The 21,673-nt window shown below is 33.4% G+C and overlaps 1 protein-coding gene across 2 annotated transcripts; it reads right to left on the bottom strand.

Moving 5' to 3' along the window:
* Positions 1-1,665: 1,665 nt before the first annotated feature.
* LOC141826214 (uncharacterized) lies at positions 1,666-20,639 on the bottom strand. Of its 2 annotated transcripts, none has more exons than XM_074713458.1 (28): positions 20,454-20,639; positions 20,188-20,350; positions 19,976-20,073; positions 17,022-17,138; positions 16,800-16,943; positions 16,276-16,483; positions 10,444-10,627; positions 9,637-9,755; positions 9,454-9,545; positions 9,051-9,273; positions 8,873-8,930; positions 8,239-8,393; positions 8,053-8,123; positions 7,801-7,974; positions 7,655-7,726; positions 7,160-7,261; positions 6,987-7,076; positions 5,303-5,378; positions 5,124-5,223; positions 4,969-5,038; positions 4,566-4,745; positions 3,805-3,927; positions 3,637-3,720; positions 3,312-3,496; positions 3,099-3,237; positions 2,958-3,017; positions 2,254-2,358; positions 1,666-1,942 (listed from the first exon to the last, which is right to left on the bottom strand). In XM_074713458.1, exons 1-28 carry the CDS (start codon positions 20,556-20,558, stop codon positions 1,829-1,831), a joined length of 3,411 nt encoding a protein of 1,136 aa, XP_074569559.1. In that variant the 5' UTR covers positions 20,559-20,639; the 3' UTR covers positions 1,666-1,828. The 2 variants fall into 2 exon arrangements, with proteins under 2 accessions (XP_074569559.1, XP_074569560.1); XM_074713459.1 differs by having other exon boundaries at positions 7,822-7,974.
* Between the last annotated feature and the right edge of the window lie 1,034 nt (positions 20,640-21,673).

Genomic DNA, 21,673 nt, shown 5'->3' with positions numbered 1-21,673 from the left:
ATATAATTGTAAAAACTAACCATGGTTAAATTAATTTAGATAAAATAATACGATAATGACCAATAAGAAATTATGCGTGAGTAAGTTTTAAATAGTTGAGCTAGTAGACGTGGTATCTGAATATGGTAATTAATTAAAATATTCAACTTTTGATTCTTTATATAAAAAAGCTAAACATTATTTTCATTTAAAAGTGGCTAATGAATTGAGTCACTTGTGACACACGACTCGACTAACGGGTTGAGTTGAACTACAATATGCTTTAAATATGATTTTATATTTTTAATACGTGCATCGAATGTAAAAAAGTATTTGTGTGCCCAACTCTGGATCAGGGAGAAGCTCAATTAAATTGAGAGTTGAAGGATTAGGATTGCATTTGGATCATATTGTTGCAATCCAATCATTCTTAGGATCGAATTTGAATTCAGAATCAAATTGATCGGGATCAGATCGTAAAATTATACTATCCTATCAAAAATTCTTAAAATTTTATAATATTTGATTAATAAATTTAAAAAATCTAAAATCATATTATTTATTTTATAATATTTGATATGTATAATAGATTAATAATTTTACATATACATGTGAACATATCATAGATGACATTATTATTTGCCACCAAACAGAATAATAACTGTAAACTAATCTAACAAAAAAAAAATTTAAAGAAGACAGAAAATAATAAAACGTAGAAAATTCTTCTCTTGATTTAATTAGATAATATTAACTCAAATAAAATTAATATCCTAAAAGTAGATAAATAATCATTTAAATAATCTCAAAATCCTAACGATACAAAAGACAAAAATAACTTTAATAAAAAATTTTAAATTCTTCAAAACCTTAAAAAATATTTAAAACGGAATATTTTTCATGTAAATCTAAAATTAAAAAAGCCTTACAAATTACACCCGATAACAAATATAAATCTGCAATTTGATATATTAAAGACTCCATAATTCAACTCAAATAAAAAATTATGACTTCTCAATGTGTAAAATTATTGTAATGTAGAATCATATCGATCTTACCGATCATGCTCTGACTCCACTACAAAACACAATTCCAAACGCTCTTGTATCACAATTTTGCAAACCATGACTCCAACCTTTCGATAGGCTCATAATACTGGGTTAGCTAGTGAAGAAAAACCACTCGAGTTGTCAATCAACTAAAAGTTTTTTATGTAAGTCGACTAATTAGTCAAGTAGATAAAGGTGTTAAATATGAAAATAATCCTATAAGAATGGGATGGCGAATAGACAATGCCCTCAAATTTAAATTCTTGCACAACAAACAAACTCAACATTTGTAGATTAGTATGATTTTGTGTTCATGTCAAATATGATCAAGTCAAAATATGTATACACACATTGGAAACAAGAAATTAACAAGTAGCAACATTAAAACACGAATATGCACAACTGAAGAAGGGTAAATTACCAAAATCCCCAAAAAATGTTACTAAAAAAGCACAGAGGGACTCCAAAGTTTATCGATATCCTAAGTACTATTTAATCTGGATGCCCACATAAAAATAATAATGCAGAGCTAAATGAAGTAGCAAAATGATGTCGAGAATCACAAATGATAAGAACATGGTTAAACTGTGTTGTATACACATGGAAATGCATTCCATCGAGGTTGTTCTTACTAAAATTAGCCAAAATTAGATATCGAAATAAATATATAATAATGCCGCTATCAACGCATATGTTACATAGAACTTTAAAGGAAGTGCTTTGCTATGATAATCACCAAACCTCATATTTTTTTGAGGAAGAGCTTTCCCAAGGAAGAGCTGTACAATCCACTAAATTTGCTACATGAAATAGCTGAGTGCCTTTTTCTTCCTCGAACCGCCTTCACCGTACAGTTCGTTCCATTGTAGAAGCTCATTCATATTTGAAGATTCAGATGAAACGCTAGCGCAAACCTAAGGAACAAGCATACATAGAGAGTGATTAAATCTGTTATAGATTGAGTTACCACTTATGGTTTAACGGAATTGATAGTTCACAGAAATATTAGTCCTAACAATCCAGCAAGTATATACGGAATAGGTTAAGGAATGCAACAAAAAAAATATTATGCACGATGTATCATAGAGCGAAATTGGTGGATAAGTAACGCAACAAGTAAGAACAAAAGATGGAGGAACGCAAGGTGCAGTTTATAGCCTGGAGGTGCTTTGGTGCATGAATGTGATAAAATTGAAATTTGAGAATTTCAGTAAGAAAAGTTTACCTGTTCATGTGCATGTCTAAAGTCATCCAGACTTAGAGCGCGTACATCATTACTGTTGTGCAAGACAGGTAACGGTTTGCCCTCTGCTAAAGCAGCATCTCTTTCCTGCAATCATGTATGCTAATGAGATTTATATGGTTTTCAGCAGAAATAATACAACATAGATCAAAATTTTGAGATGAATAAAAAGGGTGAAGTGGCCGACAACAGCCAAAAATTCCTTGTCAGAGAGTATGATGGGAGATTGATAATTATCTGGCACTGAACTGAAATCCGAGTCACTAAAGGAATATGTTTATGAATTATCATCCACCAAATCAAATGCTTGAGAATTTATAGAAATAATCTGCATCAAACACCTTGTCAGGATAAACTTTTTATCTTCATCTTAATTTATGCATTCTGGGAGAGTAGCAAGCAAGTTGAAGCTCATTGCTACGCAGAAATGGCCAATGTATGTAAGACTATAGGAAACCACTTTCTACTGAAAGCTTAAATTTTAATACAAGCTCATTTTATGAAGCATTCTAAACCAATTAGTGTAAAAGAAACAGATGGACTATTTGGACTATCAACCACTGAGATTCAAAGACCAAAAGCATACGACAAAAAATGCCAAGATCAAGAAGCAGTGGTTGCAACGTAGGTAACTAAGCAAGAAAAGAAAAATATCCGTACCAAAGTACTTGTAAGTTTTATCTCACCTTTCTTTCCTTTTCAAGGATTTCTCTGATTGGGTGATGTGCCGCAGCAACACAAAGATTCTGAGGTGAACAAGTTCTACAAAGTTATTTACTTCTATCCATAAAATGAAAACACCACAGTAGGCACTAGGAAAAACAGACCTTCAGATCACTTCCTGAATACCCATCGGTCATAGTTGCCAGAACTTCCATATTGATATCTGGAGCTAAATCTTCTTTCACCAAAATTACCTTTAGTATCTTTTCTCTATTGTGTGCATCTGGAAGGTTTACCATTAATCTGTAAAACAAATAAAAATATACTTAGATGAAAATTCTTATTCATTAAATATCAGAAAAATTTGTGAATTTTACCTTCGTGGAAGTCGCCTTATGACAGCCTCATCAAGGTCAAATGGCCTATTTGTTGCAGCTAACACCAAAACACGTTCCTTATCTTTTGTGCGTAAACCATCCCAATTGACCATAAACTCATTTTTCATTTTCCGCATGGCTTCATGTTCCCCAGGATTTTCCCGCCTCGCCAGCATGCTATCAACCTAGAAGCAGTCAGATTGAGAACATGTTCATAGTAGTTGAAGAAGGATAGAAAGGGAAGGACTGATTTCAGCAGATAAGGTTAGCATAACAACTGAAGAGACGTCAAGAATTCTTATATTCACGAGTAAACTTGGCTAACCTCATCCACAAAAACAACACAAGGAGCAATTTTACTTGCTAGGGAAAAGACTGCTTTTACATATTTCTCTCCTTCTCCAAACCACTGTTTCAAAGGGAGATTTAGAAATGACTAGAACTTAAAAATATATATAATAGAAAATTTAGAATTTGTGGTTTGAAAGTTAACCTTTGAGCTTATGCTTGACATCGATACATTTATAAAGTTGGCACCAGCTTCAGTTGCAACAGCTTTAGCAAGCATTGTTTTCCCGGTCCCAGGAGGACCAAAGAGCAGTATTCCCTTACATGGCTATGACAAATATTCATCAGTAAAGTTAAAACTAACAAATACTACAAGGTGGCATGAAAAATAATCACACATATATATATATAAGTAAATTAAAATGAGCAAGACTAGATACAAAAAAATAAATAAATAGTTTGTTTAAAATCATGCTAAAAGGTTGATTATCTAAATGCATACCACCATTGTTGAGAATATAGAAGTATAGCATGGGTAGTTTAAGCTTCTTGAATCTATGGAAATTGAAGAAGTCCAGAGTTGGGATCTCGCTAGCCTCAGACAAAAACTGCCAGTTAAATTCAGTTTGTTCACATGTTTGAGATGGGCCAGTAGCTAGTCACTCTCCAAGATTTGAAGGGGATGTTAAAAGTATAAAGTACTTAATTGTGCTCACTCATAGCATAACAGCTTACGCTTTTAGTCTGAGACAAAGTGTCAACCCATCAAATTATTAATTTTTCATCTTAATGGAAATCCATGATTGCTATATAGAATTCATCATCAGGCTCCATCAAATAACAATTCAGGAAAGGACACATGATTTAAATGAAAAAGAGCAAGTAGAGATTATAGAAAAAAACAAAAAGTGAAGTGGACTAATGAGAATTCTTAATTTGCTAATATTAATAATAGTATAATAACACCTTTGTCAACTGCCCTCTGCAAAACAACTCTGGCCTTTGCAATGGAAGCATCACCAACTCCTTCAATGTGTCCTTGACATTTTCTAAAGCTCCGATATCATCAAACGTGACTCCAATATCATTTGGAGGAATGACATCAGCAAGAAGTCGTTTCTCAAATTCATTTTCAGTAACCACATCCTGAAATAAAAGACTCAGGAAAGACGTCAAATTATTGGCCATCACGCAGGAGAAAGGCATGAGCGTTAAATGCTGACAAAAAGTACACCTTATCAGATATTTTTCCAGTGTGTATCAACATAGTAGAGGAATAAAATTATTTAGCTTGTTAAATTGCATGGGCAGAGAGAGATCGTGCAAACAGTATCTTTGAATAGAGCAAAAAAGGAGCTAATCATATCACCTTAAGTGACTTCTTTGTACCCTTGGAATCACTCTGAAGGTTTTGCAACACACACAGACCATATTCGATGCTGAAGTTTCATAACATCAATAACAGTCAGACAAATAATTCTTCAAACCTAATGAAATGTCAAAACATTAAAGAGTAAAGACAACCTTTCACTCGAAAGAACGAGTTTAGTTTTCTTTAGAGATGCATCAAATGTGTTGTTATCAAGGTGGTGGCCAAGAGCAAAACCAATTATTCTATCAACATCTGAAAAAGATATGAGCTGAAGATAATCTGAAGGAACCAAAAAATGACGAAAGAACATGGAATGAACCAAAACACTCACTTTCACTTGTAAGTGTTTGATCCTTTATGCAGATCCGGTCAAGGTCGTTGCACTCAAATCCAATGCGATTCAGGAACTAGAAATTTGTAGAAAATGTCAAAGGAATGTAGAAGATCCAACAAATGACACAAGTAACATAAAATCAACAACAGATACTGATAACATGAATCCTGTATGAAACCAAGCAATGAATAAGACACAAAATACTGTATGAAAGCCAAGTAATGTATAAGATGCAACCAACGAAGTCCTTAAAACAAACAATATTACACCAAGAACTTTTCTATTTTTTTTTTTGGAGAGGGTATCCATTTAGCTATGTCTATAAAATCATCCAGATCCTTTGAATTTTTTATAGGAAGCTTCCCAAATCTTCACGGCAATAATCCAACTTATCATGAAGAAAACATATTCAATGCACACATCTCTTCAATCTTATTTCCTACCTTGATTAGAGTTCCAATCCACCTTTTGATATTCACTCTTCATGAAAATCATACACTATGATACAAGGAAATGAACCAAGGGCTAAGATGGCCTAGGTGTGCGAGAGTAAAATAATTAACTGAAATAATAATTCTTAGTATCTAAATGGAGAAACAGCATCGCTTGTTTGACAAAAGCATAAGGTGTCCTGTGAAATGGAGTAGCTTCAAGTGTTAGGCTAAAGGCTCCTTCCCAGACTAATGTAGGGTGAGAGTTTGTAACCCTGAACCCTCCTGTATGGGCAGTGGCTATTTTGTTGACTTCATGGCCATAGGCCTAGGCCACTTACAGAAATGTAAGCTAACAGTTCACAAACAGTTTGCATTTTTAAATTTATTTTAGAAATATCCCACCAAGAAAGATATTTGCAAATGCCAATTTGAGAACGTCTCATCACAGTTGACATACTTCAAACACTAATGATTGTTGAGAACTGTAAATTCTAGGAGATACTATTAGCTAATTTGCGAATATGACTCAAAACAGTTGGCATACTTAAAAACAATAATAATTTGTCAGAATTGTAAATTCTAGGAGATGGCAAATTGATGAAATCAATAAGTATAGATAATTAAAATACTCACACATATATGTGTAAAGGAATTCTCATAAATCTTTTTATGTAAAGATTTGGACATCTTAGAACAATAGAATTTCATCCACAATGAACTTTGATTAAGGTCACAGGATGAGAAACCAAATTGACTCTGGATTTTCTCAGTCAGGCTAGTTCAACCTCATAAAATTCAAAGGAATAAGGAAGGAACACGCTCCTATCCAAATGCAATGCAAGAAAGGAAAAATGCACAGGGTGACAGAGAGCAGTAAAGAATAGGGAATGGAGGGCCAACATAAGGTCTAGCAAATGACAGATCACCCGTGAAGAGTTGGTGATTTGGTACAACTCTTCAGCAGAATCTGAAGTAATGTTTTAAGGTTATAAAGAGAGAGATGATTTGTTCTGCAATCTGCATAGATGTTGGATGCAAATAAGTTACGAATTACAAAGAACATAATAGCAATTAATAATCACAAGTACATCCCAAGTATTTGGGGATGACTATACATCTTATTATTCCATCATGACGCAGAAAAGTCATATCTAGTTATGGAACAGATAAAACAAAACTTATGGAAAAATAGCGCAAATAAATTGTTTGTTAAAAAGTTATTGAATCTTGCCCAAATAATAACTTACAGAACAGATGCTCTGAATGTTGGACTTGGCCTTAAGTGTTTCAACATCATCGTCCAATTTCTTCTTCCATTCTGGAACTTTGCCTTCATCCTGAAATTATTAAGCGTCATTGCCTTTCTGCCCAAAGTGAATTTATTTAGAATTAGCACGGCAAATCTTTCAAATTAATATACCAGAGGTGGATGGATAATGATCCTATTAGGGAAAAGTTTTGTGAGTTGCTTCACTGTTTTTGAACTTTCTTTGCTTCTCTCTTGCAGCCTACTGAAGCAATCCTGGCAATTTCACCAAAGTTAAATATTAAAAGACAAGAAAATGAGGAAACCTAGGAGGGAAAGTTCTGAAAAATATGCAGAAACCAAACTAGTACAGTTTGTATATTGTGTGTATGATGTGGGTGGTCAGACAGATATAATAATGTATACTATTAATATATAATACACAATAGAAAGAAAAGACAATTCTGTTAAAACCAACTAACAATCCCAATCAGAGGAAACATGATAGTATCACGATCTTGGTGGTTATCAGATTTTCATATTTTGTACAAATGGAATTCTCATAGACACATGAGACCTTTGGCAATATTAAAAAAAAATGCTGTGAACTAGGTGCCACATGATGCCTAATAACAACAGGTAAGAAATTTGGTTGAACAAAAATCATACCGGCAGAGCAAAATCAAATAGTGTCGTTTGATTGCCTCCAAATTTTGTAAAAAGAAGACCACCAGGATGTGACTGCAGTGTATACACACTTAACATTATCCTTTATTCAGGCAATGAAGCTAATGACAAGTACAAAAAAAGTCCACCTTCTCTTTACGGCTATCCACCTGGGTATTGGAGCAAACAAAAAGAACACCTGATGAACCAGAGTCCATCTTAACCTTCATTGTTAGGTATGAATCCACACCTCCAGCAACTGATTTTTCAATGTCTTTCAAGAAGACTATCAAAGGACCATGCTGACATTCTTCAGATATAACCTATGTTTAAAAAAAAAAAGTATCAGCACAAGGAACAGGCTAGAAACTCCCGCTTTAACTACAAAAAATAGGGGCCACCTCAAATAATTCATTTAGAACTGATCTTCCGGAATCCTCCCGTGAAGAAATATCTAGGCGAAGTGAGTCCACTGAACCAGATAAAAAAGAGATGATACCAGGAAATTCATTAATATCATTTTTTGGTTAAGTGTATGCACGAGATAGAACTATGTAACTAAATTTAGCCAAATGTGAGAGCTATACCAGCACAAAAGAAACCATGATGTTCTTCACAAAGGCCCCCAAGATCGTTACCTTCAGGAATATGCTTATCAAATCTAACTCCAATCTTGGCAGATGAATTTTCTTCAAAAACAAGTAATACTTTTCCACGATAACCATAATTCGGACCTCTACATCTAAAAAAAATGAGGGAAAAAATAATAAAAAGAGCTTAGCTCTTAAAATTATCATTACCAAGATACAAATATGAAGCCAACCAAATTAGTTAACATGCTCACATGCACATACTAACTAAAATAAGAACTTTTTAATAGTAACTTGTATAGTAATTGTTTCTATAATTAAGTTGATTGAGTTGCTGATAGATGCCCAAGTTCATCACCCTGAACAAATAAGCTTTATACAAAACTCTGTTGAATACAACAATTTAGAGACAGCAGCTTACCCATTTCATTTTGAGAAAAGAAATGTGTGAATTAACACTGCATTTCATGTTCTTTAAATTGTTTATTGAACATAAACAAGTGAGAACAAAATAAAGCAGCATCCATTCAGCAGAAGGCATGGAAGCAAGAAACAAAAGACAACCTAAGCAGACGCATAACAAAGGAAGTTGCATTAAAACCAAAAATCCACTATTATGGAAAAGGCAAACCTTGGACCCTGAGGGACTTCTGGTGGCTGCGATGGACCTACAAACTTCACTCTATCACCTAGACAATCATTTCGTAAATGCTCATTATTATGGGCAATAGAAGCAACTGAATTTGAACTATCCAAAGCTTGCAAGATTGTGATCATAAATTTAAGCTTAAAAAAAATAAGAAAATTGCCTTTCTTGTAAGGGCAGAATCTCAATGAAGAAGCAGAACCATCTTGCTTTGGTAAAGATCCATGACCAATGGCAGATGAATCCATAATATCAGCCTCAGCACTAGAAACTGCTTTCTTGTGTTGCAGACAAGCAGACAATCCAGCATGTTGCTTATCAAGGAGACTTGGCTTATCAATCTTCATAACTTCCTTAAAGGACTCTGCATCTTTTGAAGATGACCCCTGAAACAAATTGCCAGAAACATCAAGTATTTCATTAGAAACTCCAGAAAAATCCAACTCTTAAACCTTAGCCTCTAAACAAGCACTGGTTAGGAGCAAAGGTGAGCATTCACATAAATAATGAAAGTACACAACAGAAAGGACTGAATCACAATGAGAAAATCAAGGGAAAATTCTTACACCGAATAGTGTGAGGCAATCCACAATGAGCACTCTAGCACCAAACTCCTTAGCAAGAGCCTTTACCAAAGTTTCCTGATATATTTCAGATCCTATCCACAGGTTGGCAGAATTGCACTTGTGTTAATTGGACATCCAAAACAAGTAATATAAACACTAAAAAACAGAGAAAAAAATGCAAACCTGGTGGACCAGACAAAAGGACACGCTGGCTCAAAGAAGAGATCTCATTTGTATACTTCAAGAACTTATGTTTCAAGTGAACAGATGCACAAGCAAGAAGAGGCTGCTTTGTACTCTCACTGTTCAAGAGTAACAGAATAAATGATTCATTCAGCGATTTTCACCGATACAAGAATCACAAAACAAAACAATCAGAAAGCATCTTTCATCCCTGTGAAAAAACTGATGATATAGAATAAAGCCCCAACAAAGTGGTATATCACACTTTAAAAGCAAATCTAACAAGAAAGGATAAATGAAAAGAATGGTCAGATCTTCTACAGAACTTTAAGAAATTTAGGCAAGAATGTGAGAGCCATTGTAACATCACGCTAGTAACGTAATTCTTCCAATATGATAAAAATGTATGTGTATAATAAGTTATCAATAAAAACTGCTTTAATATATGATATGTAAGCTATATCAATTGTTGCAGTCCTTGTTGTGAACCAACAGTACGCGAAAAGAGAAAATTCTGAGATTTAATTAGCAAAACCATGTAATTCCACTAAAAACATTCAGGTGAACAATGAGAGTGACAAGAGAATGTCACTCATTATGTAACTCGGATATTAAAAAAAAGGGAAAAGACAAGAAGTGAAATGACCAAAAAAAACACATGTAAGAAACAGATAAAAACTATTTTACATTAGATGCATATGAAGTTTTCCATTAGTTTGATAGCAGATAAAAACTGCAGACAAGCAACAACATAATTGTAGAATATACCAGCATTTCATTTCACAAAATAGCACAGTCAAATAGTACCTGAGGTAGTAGGGGAAATTATCAAAGAAAACATCAATGTCATTAGGTTCTATAATTGCTTGTTTCAAACCATCCTTCACTGCCTGGGATCTAGTTGATGATGAATTCGCTGGAAACTCAAAGTCCTTTTGATCCTCAAGGAGCTTGCAGGCATTTGAACTTGCGACCAAATCAGTTAAAGATTCTGCAAGCATATAGAAGTAAAGTAATACAGACTCAAAAAAATGTGAACTTCAAAATATCTCATCAAATTGAGGGAAACAAAATCGTTTTTAGTATATCAGAAGAAAACTAATTACATATATATCTCATGTGGGACTAAATTTATAGTCGTATAACTATGTACTCTAATGCTCCTCTTCAAACTAGAGCATAGATATTAATCAATATCCAGCTTGTTATACCATAAGGAGTGTCACAAATAGAAAATAATAATAAGATACTGACGAAGATAAAGAAATTGTAATATTGGATAAGTAATTGAGAATCTTTGACAATAAACTTTCAAAGAATCTAGACTAAGCTAGCAACTATCTACAAATGAGACTTTAACTAAGTTGATCAGCCCTTTCAAGAGAGTTCATATAATTTTCGACTCACCCTCAAACTATCGATAATGTAAGATTTTAAAGTTTACAAAGAATGGAGTGATAAATTGTGAAGAGTTGCAGATCAATTGAAATAGATTAGGATTTAAGTTTCTACTCATGTGATAAGTAGTTGATATTGCGATACAGATTGAGCAAAGTTCATATTACCCTGAGACACGGAGAAATTTTCAGAGAGACCAATATGGAGAGGAAAGATGTTTCAAACCTAGTTTCTTGGCAACCATTTCTTATCATTGTAGATTCCAAATGGTTCTTTTTTTATAAACAGTGCCACTTTCTTTTTTATGAACTTGGGCCCTAGTTGGACCTGGGTCTACAAGGTGCAGAGGAAGTAGCAGCATCACTCATCCTGCTCTCCTGCAAACTTATGATATTTGAAGGACCCCAGCTGAGGGACAAATTTGAAGACTGAGCAAGATAGCATGTGCTAATGGGGATATGTAGATCTGTTATTCTGAATTGTTTGCAAGGTGTCAACCAAAGGAAAGGTCTTTGGAAATGCAAGAGTAGCACCTGATGCAATCTGGACGGGGCGACCCAAATTATTTAAGAGGACCTCTGTTTAGGGAATTATAGCTTTAAATTATTCCTTTTTTACCTAGTCTTTTAAGGAGAAAAAGTTGTTTTTTATGAGTATAAAAACAATTGTATTTTATTCTTGGTATCAGAGCACCACATTAAATTGGAGAGAGAGAGAGAGAGAGAGAGAGAGATTATAAAAAAGAGAAATTTTAAAGAGAGAGAAAAGAAAATTATAAAAATATATACATATGACAATAAAGTTTTCTATTTATCATTCAGGATGTCATCTTCTTCTCCACCTACTACCAAGCCGTGCCGAGTATGAGCAGTTCCAAACTTTCCTCCATAACTCCTCCAATTCATTAAATTTTACTATAATTACCTCAACTTTTGGATCTACTTCAGTAATGAAATCTAAAACTCATTACTTGATTCTGGTACGTCTTAACATATAACAGGTAATCACAAATTGTAATCTACTCTACACCTTTCTAATTTACCACCCATCTTTGTTGTTGATAGCTATCATATACCCTTTAAAGGACAAGGTTGCCTAAATATCTCTGCATTAGAATTAGATAAAGTCCTTTATATTTCCAAGTTTCTCTACATCTCTCTCCCATGAAATTATAATTCATTAGTTCTTTTACCGGATCCTAAAATTATTGTGTAACTTTCTATCCTACCTATTGTGTTTTCCAAGATCTATGACAAGATGATTGGTGGAGGTCATGAATTTTATAGAGTTTACGATTTGGATGAATAACTCTCTGCTAATGATATTTTCTATCACAAGCATCAACCCATATCAGTGGCGTTGTCAACTTGATCATCCTTCTATGTCAAAAATTTAAAATGTTTATCAATATTCCACCTCCTTAACTGAGTTCTAATGTGGCATGTGAGTTGGGTAAGCATCACCGTGCATCATTGCCTTTTAGTACTCGTGAACATAGTTCTCATGAATGTTCCTCTTCTCCCTTTAGTCTTGTTCATTCCGACATATGTGGTGTTAGTCTTATAAGCATTAGTGGATCACATTATTTTTTAACCTTTATTGATAATTGCAAAAATACAGCATGGGTTCACTTGCTTAAAACTCATTCCAAGGCTCTTGACATATCCAAAAAATTTATTATGAAATGACAACATAATTCTCTACTTCCATCAAAATTTTCTGTAGAACTGATCCCCTTGAATGTGTGCAATTGGCCTTTGAACTTTTCGGTGCTTAACAAGACATAATTCATCAACCACTTGTGCTATGCTTCTAGAATTGTCGAACATAAGAATTTTTATCTACTCAATATTGCACGTGAAATGATATTTGCGTCCAAGTAATATTAGGGAGATGTAGTATCCATCTCATGTTATCTCATAAATACATTCTTTTTGAACTTAATGGTAAAACATCAATGAGATGTCTTTAACTTAACCAAGTTGCATTTTCTTTACTTCCAATTATATTTTTTTATCTCAACAACATGGACACCACAAACTTAGCCCTATGTTAATCTTTCGTAAAATACTCTTGTACAAAAAAGGGCTATAGATGTTATGACACAGTGTCCCATCACTTCTATATTTCTACTGATGTAATTTTTTAAAAAGTACCACATATTTCTCAAATTCTACACTACCTTCACATTAGAACCATTCAACATCACCCCGGCCCCTTTAAATTAGTAGCATCAATGTACTAAGACATCTTCAGATTCTCAACCTCTATCAACAACTTCATTAACAGATCCACCATTAAACATTGACTTACCTATTGTCCTACAAAATAGGTAAATACACTACCACTATGCATCCTATTGCAAAATTCATGTTCTTCCTAAATTTGAATTCATTTCATGAGTTTATTGTATTCTTATCATCTGTGAGGTCCATTTTGGAAACCAACGATGAATGAGGATATGTTCATTTTTTTGTCATGAAGGGCATGGGAAATTGTTCACCCTTCTATAATAGCCCTTTATCTTGTTGGTGGGTATTCAGAATCAAATATCTTTCTTATGGTCAGATTGATCATTATAAAGCAAGACTATTTGCTTAGGGATGCATACAAACACAAGGAGTAAACTACTTTGGGATGTTCTCAAACATAGCTCGTTTCAACCCAATATGCCATCAGAGTTGACAAATCTTTAAGATGGATATCAAGAAATTCTTTCTATGTGGAGAGCTTTCTAAAGATATATATATACATATGGAACAACCTCCAAATTATGTTGCTCAGGGTCAGGGGAGACTAAATCACGTAATCTCAGAAAGGCAATTTATGAGATAAAGTTCTCAAATGTGATTTGGAAAGGTCTCCCAACAAGTTATACAAGGAGGCCTAGTGTAACAAAGTGGACCATTCGATTTTTGTTCAGCAAAAAACCAATAGAGTTCTAATTTTTGGTACTCTATGTTAAAGACATATACATAATGTAGCAGATTATATATATATATATATATATATATATATATATATATATATATATATATATATATATCTTGAAACAAAATTTGTTATTAAAAATTTGGGACAACAACACTACTTTATTGGAGTAGAACTTATACCACTCAAGGAACATCATTGTGTACACAAGCACAAACTTCAATTATCTAGAATCACAATCTATGGTCAAAATATAATGACTTTAAAACTCTAAGATTAGTAGGTAAACATATTTATCCAGCAGTTACTACACTAGGAATATTACTGTAATTGGAGAGGTGACATAGTTCATGCAGCAGGCCAAAAAATATCATTAGGAGGCAGTCTTAAGAATCCTTTAATATATCTTAAGAGTACTTTGATATATCAAATGATTTCCATGACAGGGCTTACTATGCAAGCGTGGATACCTAAAGGTTAATGCTTTCTTAGATATCAGTTATTCTGGATATGCTAGAAGATCAACCTCATGATTCTGCACATATGTTTGCGGCCTTGTAACATGGAAAAGCAAAAGGCAGAAATGTGGTAGCACGATCTAGTGCCTAAGCAAGTACAAAGCAATGCACTTATAGCTTGTAATATGATGTAGAAATCATTTCTAAAAATATTTGACTTTAGCATCAATAAACTAATGAATATGCACCATGACAATCAAGTAGTTATTTACATTGCAAATAATGCAATATTCCATGAGTGTCCGAAAGACATTGAAGTTGATTGACACTTCTTCATGATGCAACCACACACGTCTTCTGAATCAGAAACAATAGACATGTTTACCAAACATCTTTTTACTACTTGATTTTTGCCATTATGTAACAAATTATGCATAATAGATATCTATGCTCCAGCTTAAGGGAAGTGTTAGAAATAATAGGCCTTGATTTGTCAAGTATTTAGGAAGAATAGATTAAAATTACGAAGTCTTTAGTTTACTTAATTGTTAGGAAATTGGATATTGATGTAGATAAATATGAGAATTGTAATTCCTTTATCAAATGGAAAATACAAATTTATTCTCAACTTCCTCCTCATAGGAGGTAGCCTGCAAGGTTACCACAACTAAAGTTATGAGAAGAAAGGTGATTCCAAGATGCATTTGCAAGGAGATGATAGGTGAGGGGAGGTGACTAGGACAAAGTACCCATGTCAACGAGAGAAGATCTGAGGCATTAAGGATGGTGAGAGTATAGCCTCACAATTACATCATGGCATCATTAAGCTGTTGTATACACAAGGAGACAAACAAGGGCTACAAAAATTTGAGATATGGTGAATATACAAACATAAGAGCAAAGGGGAGATCACCAATCATATTTAACCTTCAATCTCCTAGGAACTTGTCTTAAAATAATTTAAAACCATGGTTGTCATTCTCACTATTATACTATACATTTCACAACTTAGATATTAGCTATTGATGATATTGGATGAATAGGAATGAAATTGACATGAAAAATTTTAAAAAGGAGGGAAATAAATCATTGTATAAGACAACAAAAGATGTCCCAAAATATGATGGTAATTATAATAGAGCTTATTAGTCCTGTTGCTATTACTATCATTGTCATTAATTTATTTATTGAGAAATCAACATAAATGAAGAACATTAATAGTAGCTGATATACATTATTTATTGCCTAATATAATTAATAATAGTAAATTAGATATGTAAATATAACCCTAATGTTTATTGCCTTGCTAGTTATAAGTAAATTTTACTAGCCTATTATTTAACCAAATATGACCAGAGTTTGTTGATACAACAAAATAGTTAATATAATAGTACTTAGCCTTACCTAAACAATTAAAATTAATTATTAATTTTGAGAAAGATATGATTGATTTCATCCAATTCTCATTCTATTCTTTGATGACTCTTGAACGGATGTCAAGATCTTCGCCAAAATCAAATTGGCTCTTGCCAATCTCAATCTAACTCGGTTGAGCCATATTAGGATCCACCAAGTTTGACAATTTGACTACTACACCTCAAACTAACACCAAGTTGAGGGAGTTCAAATTATAGAGAACTATATCAAAAAGAGAAGTATCACATAGATATACATAGAACTCAAGTATAGTAACAATGGCAAAATATATCTTATGTGGGGCTAAATCTATTTATGTAATTACTAACCTTAGCAAACCACATGAACTATCTTAAGTATTACCATCTGATAAATAGTCCATCTCTCCATATTAGGTGCATCAAAAATTGGGTATAAAAAATATGAAAATACTCACTAATAGGCACAGGTGGAGGAAGAACAGATAGATCTTTCTTTAGGGTAGACAATGATGCTAGCATTGAAACAACAGCAGCGGTTGAATGATCTCCAGTTCTGTTTTGAAACTTAAGTCCCTTTTTGGAAGCATCCTTTGTCTCTGAAGAACTACGTAAAGTATGTATGCTTGGTTTACTTGGTTTCTCCTTGGATAGTTGCTGAAAAATCTATTGTTATGTTAAGGTTCTTTTTCAACAAGAAAGGAGAGGAAACAGCAAGAAATGCAGATCTCAATCAAGTGTCCCTGTAATTTAATGAAAAAAGTAACAAGCCTGCTTCTTCGGAGCCACCAGGTGAAATCCTCATTAAATCTGCTTATGTAGGCTCATTTTCATAAAATATCCTCTGCATCAGACTAAATTTCAAATCTTACTCACCAATATGACACTAGTAAAGTTGACGACAAAATAAAAGCATAAACATTTAGAAAATCAAAAACTAAAAAAACATACAAAAAACAACTTTATGTGCAGGGGAGGATACATAGATATGTTTTTCTGGTCTACTAAAAACAACTTCATCTCCACCAATAAGAATAATGGATTTTTGCTCCACTGTTTTCCCATTTACTTGTACAACACCTTTTGCCCCGACAGTTTCAAGTAGAGTAAAAAAAGCACCGCCACGCTAACACAGGGAACAATAAATTTTCTCAATTAAGTGAAGAATTAATCAGTTATATGGAGAAAATGGACAAGAAGGTACCTTCATTTGTTTTAATACACAAAGAGTAGTTCCCACAGTTGGATCAAGCAATTGCAAATCACAATTTTTGCTATTACCAACAGTGAATAAACTACTACAAATCGAATGTGAAGGATTCTGAAAATAATAAATCAGAATTATCATCATACAACCAGGAAAAGAGGATATTTACAAAATACAGCAACCATATGTTACAAAGACAAAGAAACAAAAAGAAACCAAACTTCCAAATGAATGATGCTACAACTTCCCTCAGATGTGAAATCAGAAATGCCACATGTTTCTTGTACTACAGCAATTGTTTTAATTAAAATGCTATGTCATATTCACTCCAGCAGTAAAATTTTCAAAGACAGTTTACATCAAATCCATATTCACCCAGTTGTCCATGATATCCATGATTTACAGGCAAAAAGAGAAGAAAAATCACAAGATTTATACTTACATTTAAACTTTCCAACAAGATCAAAGTACGAAGTTGTGATGTATATTCAACCTTTCATTTCGTCGCTGGTTGAAAACAAATGACCAATAGCCAATTCAACATCAATACTACTGATTGTCAATGCAACATTAATCGTCATTCTGCTATGTATTATCTTCTTACATTGATATTCTAAAACCTTTTCTGATCTTCTAATATCTGTAATAGGTAACTGTACTTTTTTAAAATTCAAAATCACTTTATAATATTCCCATTTTTTTTATTTAATAAGTTTTTGATAGAATTTCAAATTTCAGGTTGGGATGAACTTTGAAGTGAGGTTCAAGAGAAGAACGTATTTTATAAAGAACCTAAAGTACCATCACAGACCAAAGAGTGAATGCCAGAGAGGTGCACTTTGCATAAACAGACTAGTGAATTGCAATGAATCATTAACTATGTAAACAACTACAGAAAACATCGGAACAAGTCATTTGAACTCCCGACCTGTACTATGATGCTGTGATATAATTGGTGATATGTTATCCAAAAAGCTTGATCTTTCAAGTGCTAAATAATTGATTTATGGTTCAGCATTTCATATAAAATTTATAACGAAACACCATAGATAATCTGTAAAACATGAGATCTTCAAAAGCAAATCAGCTTCAACAAAGTTCCAATTCATAAAATTCAGATTGGATTCATCCTTGAGTTTATAAGCTGGCCAAACTACTACAACCAAAATCAGAATCCGATTTGTGAAGAACAGGTCCCAACTATCTATACAAGAGGTCAATGAGAGGTTGCCGTATGAAGCCAGAGGCCACTGGACCCATTGGATTATCGGATGGTAAGAAGCCTGATTGCATCGAAACAGTAGAATCGGTGAAATCAGAATGGTTAAGAAAAATTAAAAGAAATAATGGTTTTGCATATGAGTTAACAAATTGTGTTCAATCATAATTATGTTTCATCAAATATCATATATAACAAGAAAAGATATTAGAACTAGTGAAGTTTAGTGATGGCATATTATTATCATAATCAAGTTATATAACTGTTAAAATCATATATGTTACTATAGAAATCATATTTGTTACAGTACAGTTTTTAAATAACATTAAATCAACAAACATCATTTGAAAAAAAATTAATCATTAATTAATAGTGCATATTACAACACTTATTTGGGACCTAAATCATATCTAAATAAGGATTAGAAGATTTCTCTTAATCAATAGAAATTTCACTCAATTGACACTATCAGAGAGAGATGACGTACTCAATCCAGCTAGTGGTAGTTTACAGATAGTAGCAAGGTTAAATAATAGATCTTATGACAATCTCAAATATTGGCAAGGTTTAGAAATTTAAGTTGGAATTCAAGAAAGGCAAAGAAAATCTATCACCCTCTCACGTGCATGTTTACTAGAAATAAAGTTAGGATCGGCAAAAAGTATTCTAATCCATGAGTTTTGTAGATCAACAAAATTCAGACAAATTTCAGCTGCTCATGCGTTTTTTCTATCAATTTGGCAAGATTTCAATCGTTTTCATCTAATTTCTAATAAATCTAACTTATTTCTAAGTAATTTCTTCAAATCCTTTTTTTTTCAATTTCTCTTACAATCTTGGTGACTAACCAATTTTTAGGGAATGATCAGACCAGCCTTTGCTGATACTAATCCAGCTCGAGCAACCCATATCGGTATTGGTACATTGTGTCCATAGTCTAGGGTGAATACAAGTTCATATCTATAACCACCAATCTATGTAGCGGCATAGTGCATCATTTAGACTTCAAATTTAATATTTTGAAAACTGTGGCCGCACAAACATAAAACAAAGAAGTTATCAAGTCAATAATAAAAAATAACTTAGAAAATAAGATAAATTTTGATTTAAGATACAATGAGCATCAAATGGGCTTTAACAATAACGATAAACATGACAGAGTCATGGAATCATATACATTGGTGAGATTTTAGCTATTAACTGCGCTCCTACATAAGGCTGGTAGGTAATTATCATTTATTATATTGATTCTCATGTTTAGTGATAGTTTTTTGACTTTCATAATTAAATTTTGCTATAATTGTTTTTAATTTCTTAGAATTAAGTATTTTGCATTGTTTAGGAACCCACTAACCTGCATCATGAATGCTCTAAACTTTTAATCTCACTGGCATATAGAAAGTTATGGTAAAGAAGGGCAGTTACCTTTTCATCCAAAGGCTTGGTCCTACAATTTCCACTAAAAATTTCAGATAAATGTGTGCTCAAAGTTCACTAAAAAGTATATCAAAAGGATAGCCATCCCTCAAACTCGATGAATATGTCAGTATTTTCATGCAATGAATAGAAATGATGAATTGACAACTGGACTATTTTAAGTGCAAGAGATACATACCGCATCATGAGGCAAAATATAAGATTTCATAACATGAGGCAAAATATATAGAAACCCTCTTTAAAATAAACTACTATAACAAGAGCGATCAGAAAACAATCAAATTAATCATCACACCTGAGAGAACTGAGATACAAGCTTTCCCCATGCAACGGTCCTTGTTGCTCCTCCTCCTTCCGCATTTTTCGTCAGCAGATCCAACTGCGGTGGGCACTCTACATGCGGGAAAAATCAATCAAAGTCGAACAGTTCAAACTCAAACTCTAAATAAAGGATCCATCTTTGTAGAAAATCAAAAGCCGTCTGGACCAGGCAAACCGACATCATACCTTGAACGGGCAACTCAATCGGGTTATCCACTTCCATGTCCACCGCTAGAGCCTCACCGGGCGAGGAAGTCTCAGCGATAATCCCATCTCCACGCGCCGACAACGCCGGGTCCTCGCGATTCACCTGCTCCTTCTCCCTCGGCGGCAGCGCTCCCGCCTCTACCTGAAAGATTCCAACAAAACCCCAGCCGAGGCAGATCAGAATCCGCGCGAAAGGCCGTGGGGAAAGGAGATCGACATCGGAAGGGGGCAGAGATCGATCGTACCTTCGGGCGCTTTGCGCTGGCGGGAGCCGCCGACGACGAGGAAGACGACGGGGATGGGCATCTCTTGGCAGCAGCGGCGGCTGAGCTCCGTCTCGTCGCGACCATCTCTCCTCCCCTCGCTAACCCTCTCCTTCACTGCTCCGATCCAAAAGCTCCACTCCAGAGAGAGAGAGAGAAGAGCAATAAAGAGACGGAGAGAGAGAGAGAGGGCAGAGAACCGAAGCCTCCTATTAATATAAACACCGCCATCTAATTAATCAACTCCCCAAGGCCAAATGTTTATCTTTAGAAGATTCAATAAATTATTTAATTATTTAATTATTTAATTAATGCTTTAGTAATACAGGTCAGAAGAATAATTAGTGTGGGAATAAAGAATGGTAAAATATTTATTTCAGTTGGAATATAAAAAAATGGTAAAATAATGAATTCGGTAGTAGGAACCGAAGGAGGAGAGGGAAAAAATCAGAATTCAAGAAAGAAAATTTACATAATAATTTAAATTTCCCAAAATAGTTTAATTTAACTAAAATCATTTTAATCTATCAAAACTATTTTATAATTATTATATATATATATATTAACGTAGGACAGAATAGTGATTATTCTAAAGATGAAAGATGAAAGAAGAATTGAGAAGGGATCAAGATTGAGAAATTGAAAAAAAACAGATAGAAAAGTTGACACGCCGCTTAGGTTTTTAAAAACAAAAAAAAAATTATTAATCAATCCAATCGGCTGAAAAACGAAAATCTAAACGGTACACGTTTTTATAAATAGGCTATAAACAATCCAAAACCCTAAACTTGAACAATAAATCAAAAAAAATCCTAAAAAAAAAATTAAAAATAAAAAATTACTATAAATAGTAAAAAATAAGTTCAGAGATGCGGACGGAGTACTAAACGATGTCGGATGGGTCCGAAAGTGGAGGTTGATATGGGTTTTATCCGATACCAAATAAAAGTCTCTGAAAGAGTTTCGAAACACATTTGATCGTATCTCGTTCTGATTTTTGAATCAAAAATTATACTCATTGAAATTCAACTCCTCATGTGTTATCCCTATATATATATATATATATATATATATATATATATATATATATATATATTCATTGATTTTATATTTATCTAAATGTCCATCCTTATTGATCATGGGATCAATATAATAAGTTTAGAAATAATTTAAATAAATAAAATAATGAATAGGAAATTGTC

The sequence above is a fragment of the Curcuma longa genome, chromosome 4 (assembly GCF_044706935.1).
Source record: "Curcuma longa cultivar G26 ecotype Majalengka, Jawa Barat chromosome 4, ITB_CL_G26_1.1, whole genome shotgun sequence".
Classification (NCBI taxonomy): domain Eukaryota; kingdom Viridiplantae; phylum Streptophyta; class Magnoliopsida; order Zingiberales; family Zingiberaceae; genus Curcuma; species Curcuma longa.
The sequence above is the reverse complement of the archived record's forward strand: the minus strand, read 5'-3'. Positions and strand labels throughout refer to the sequence as shown.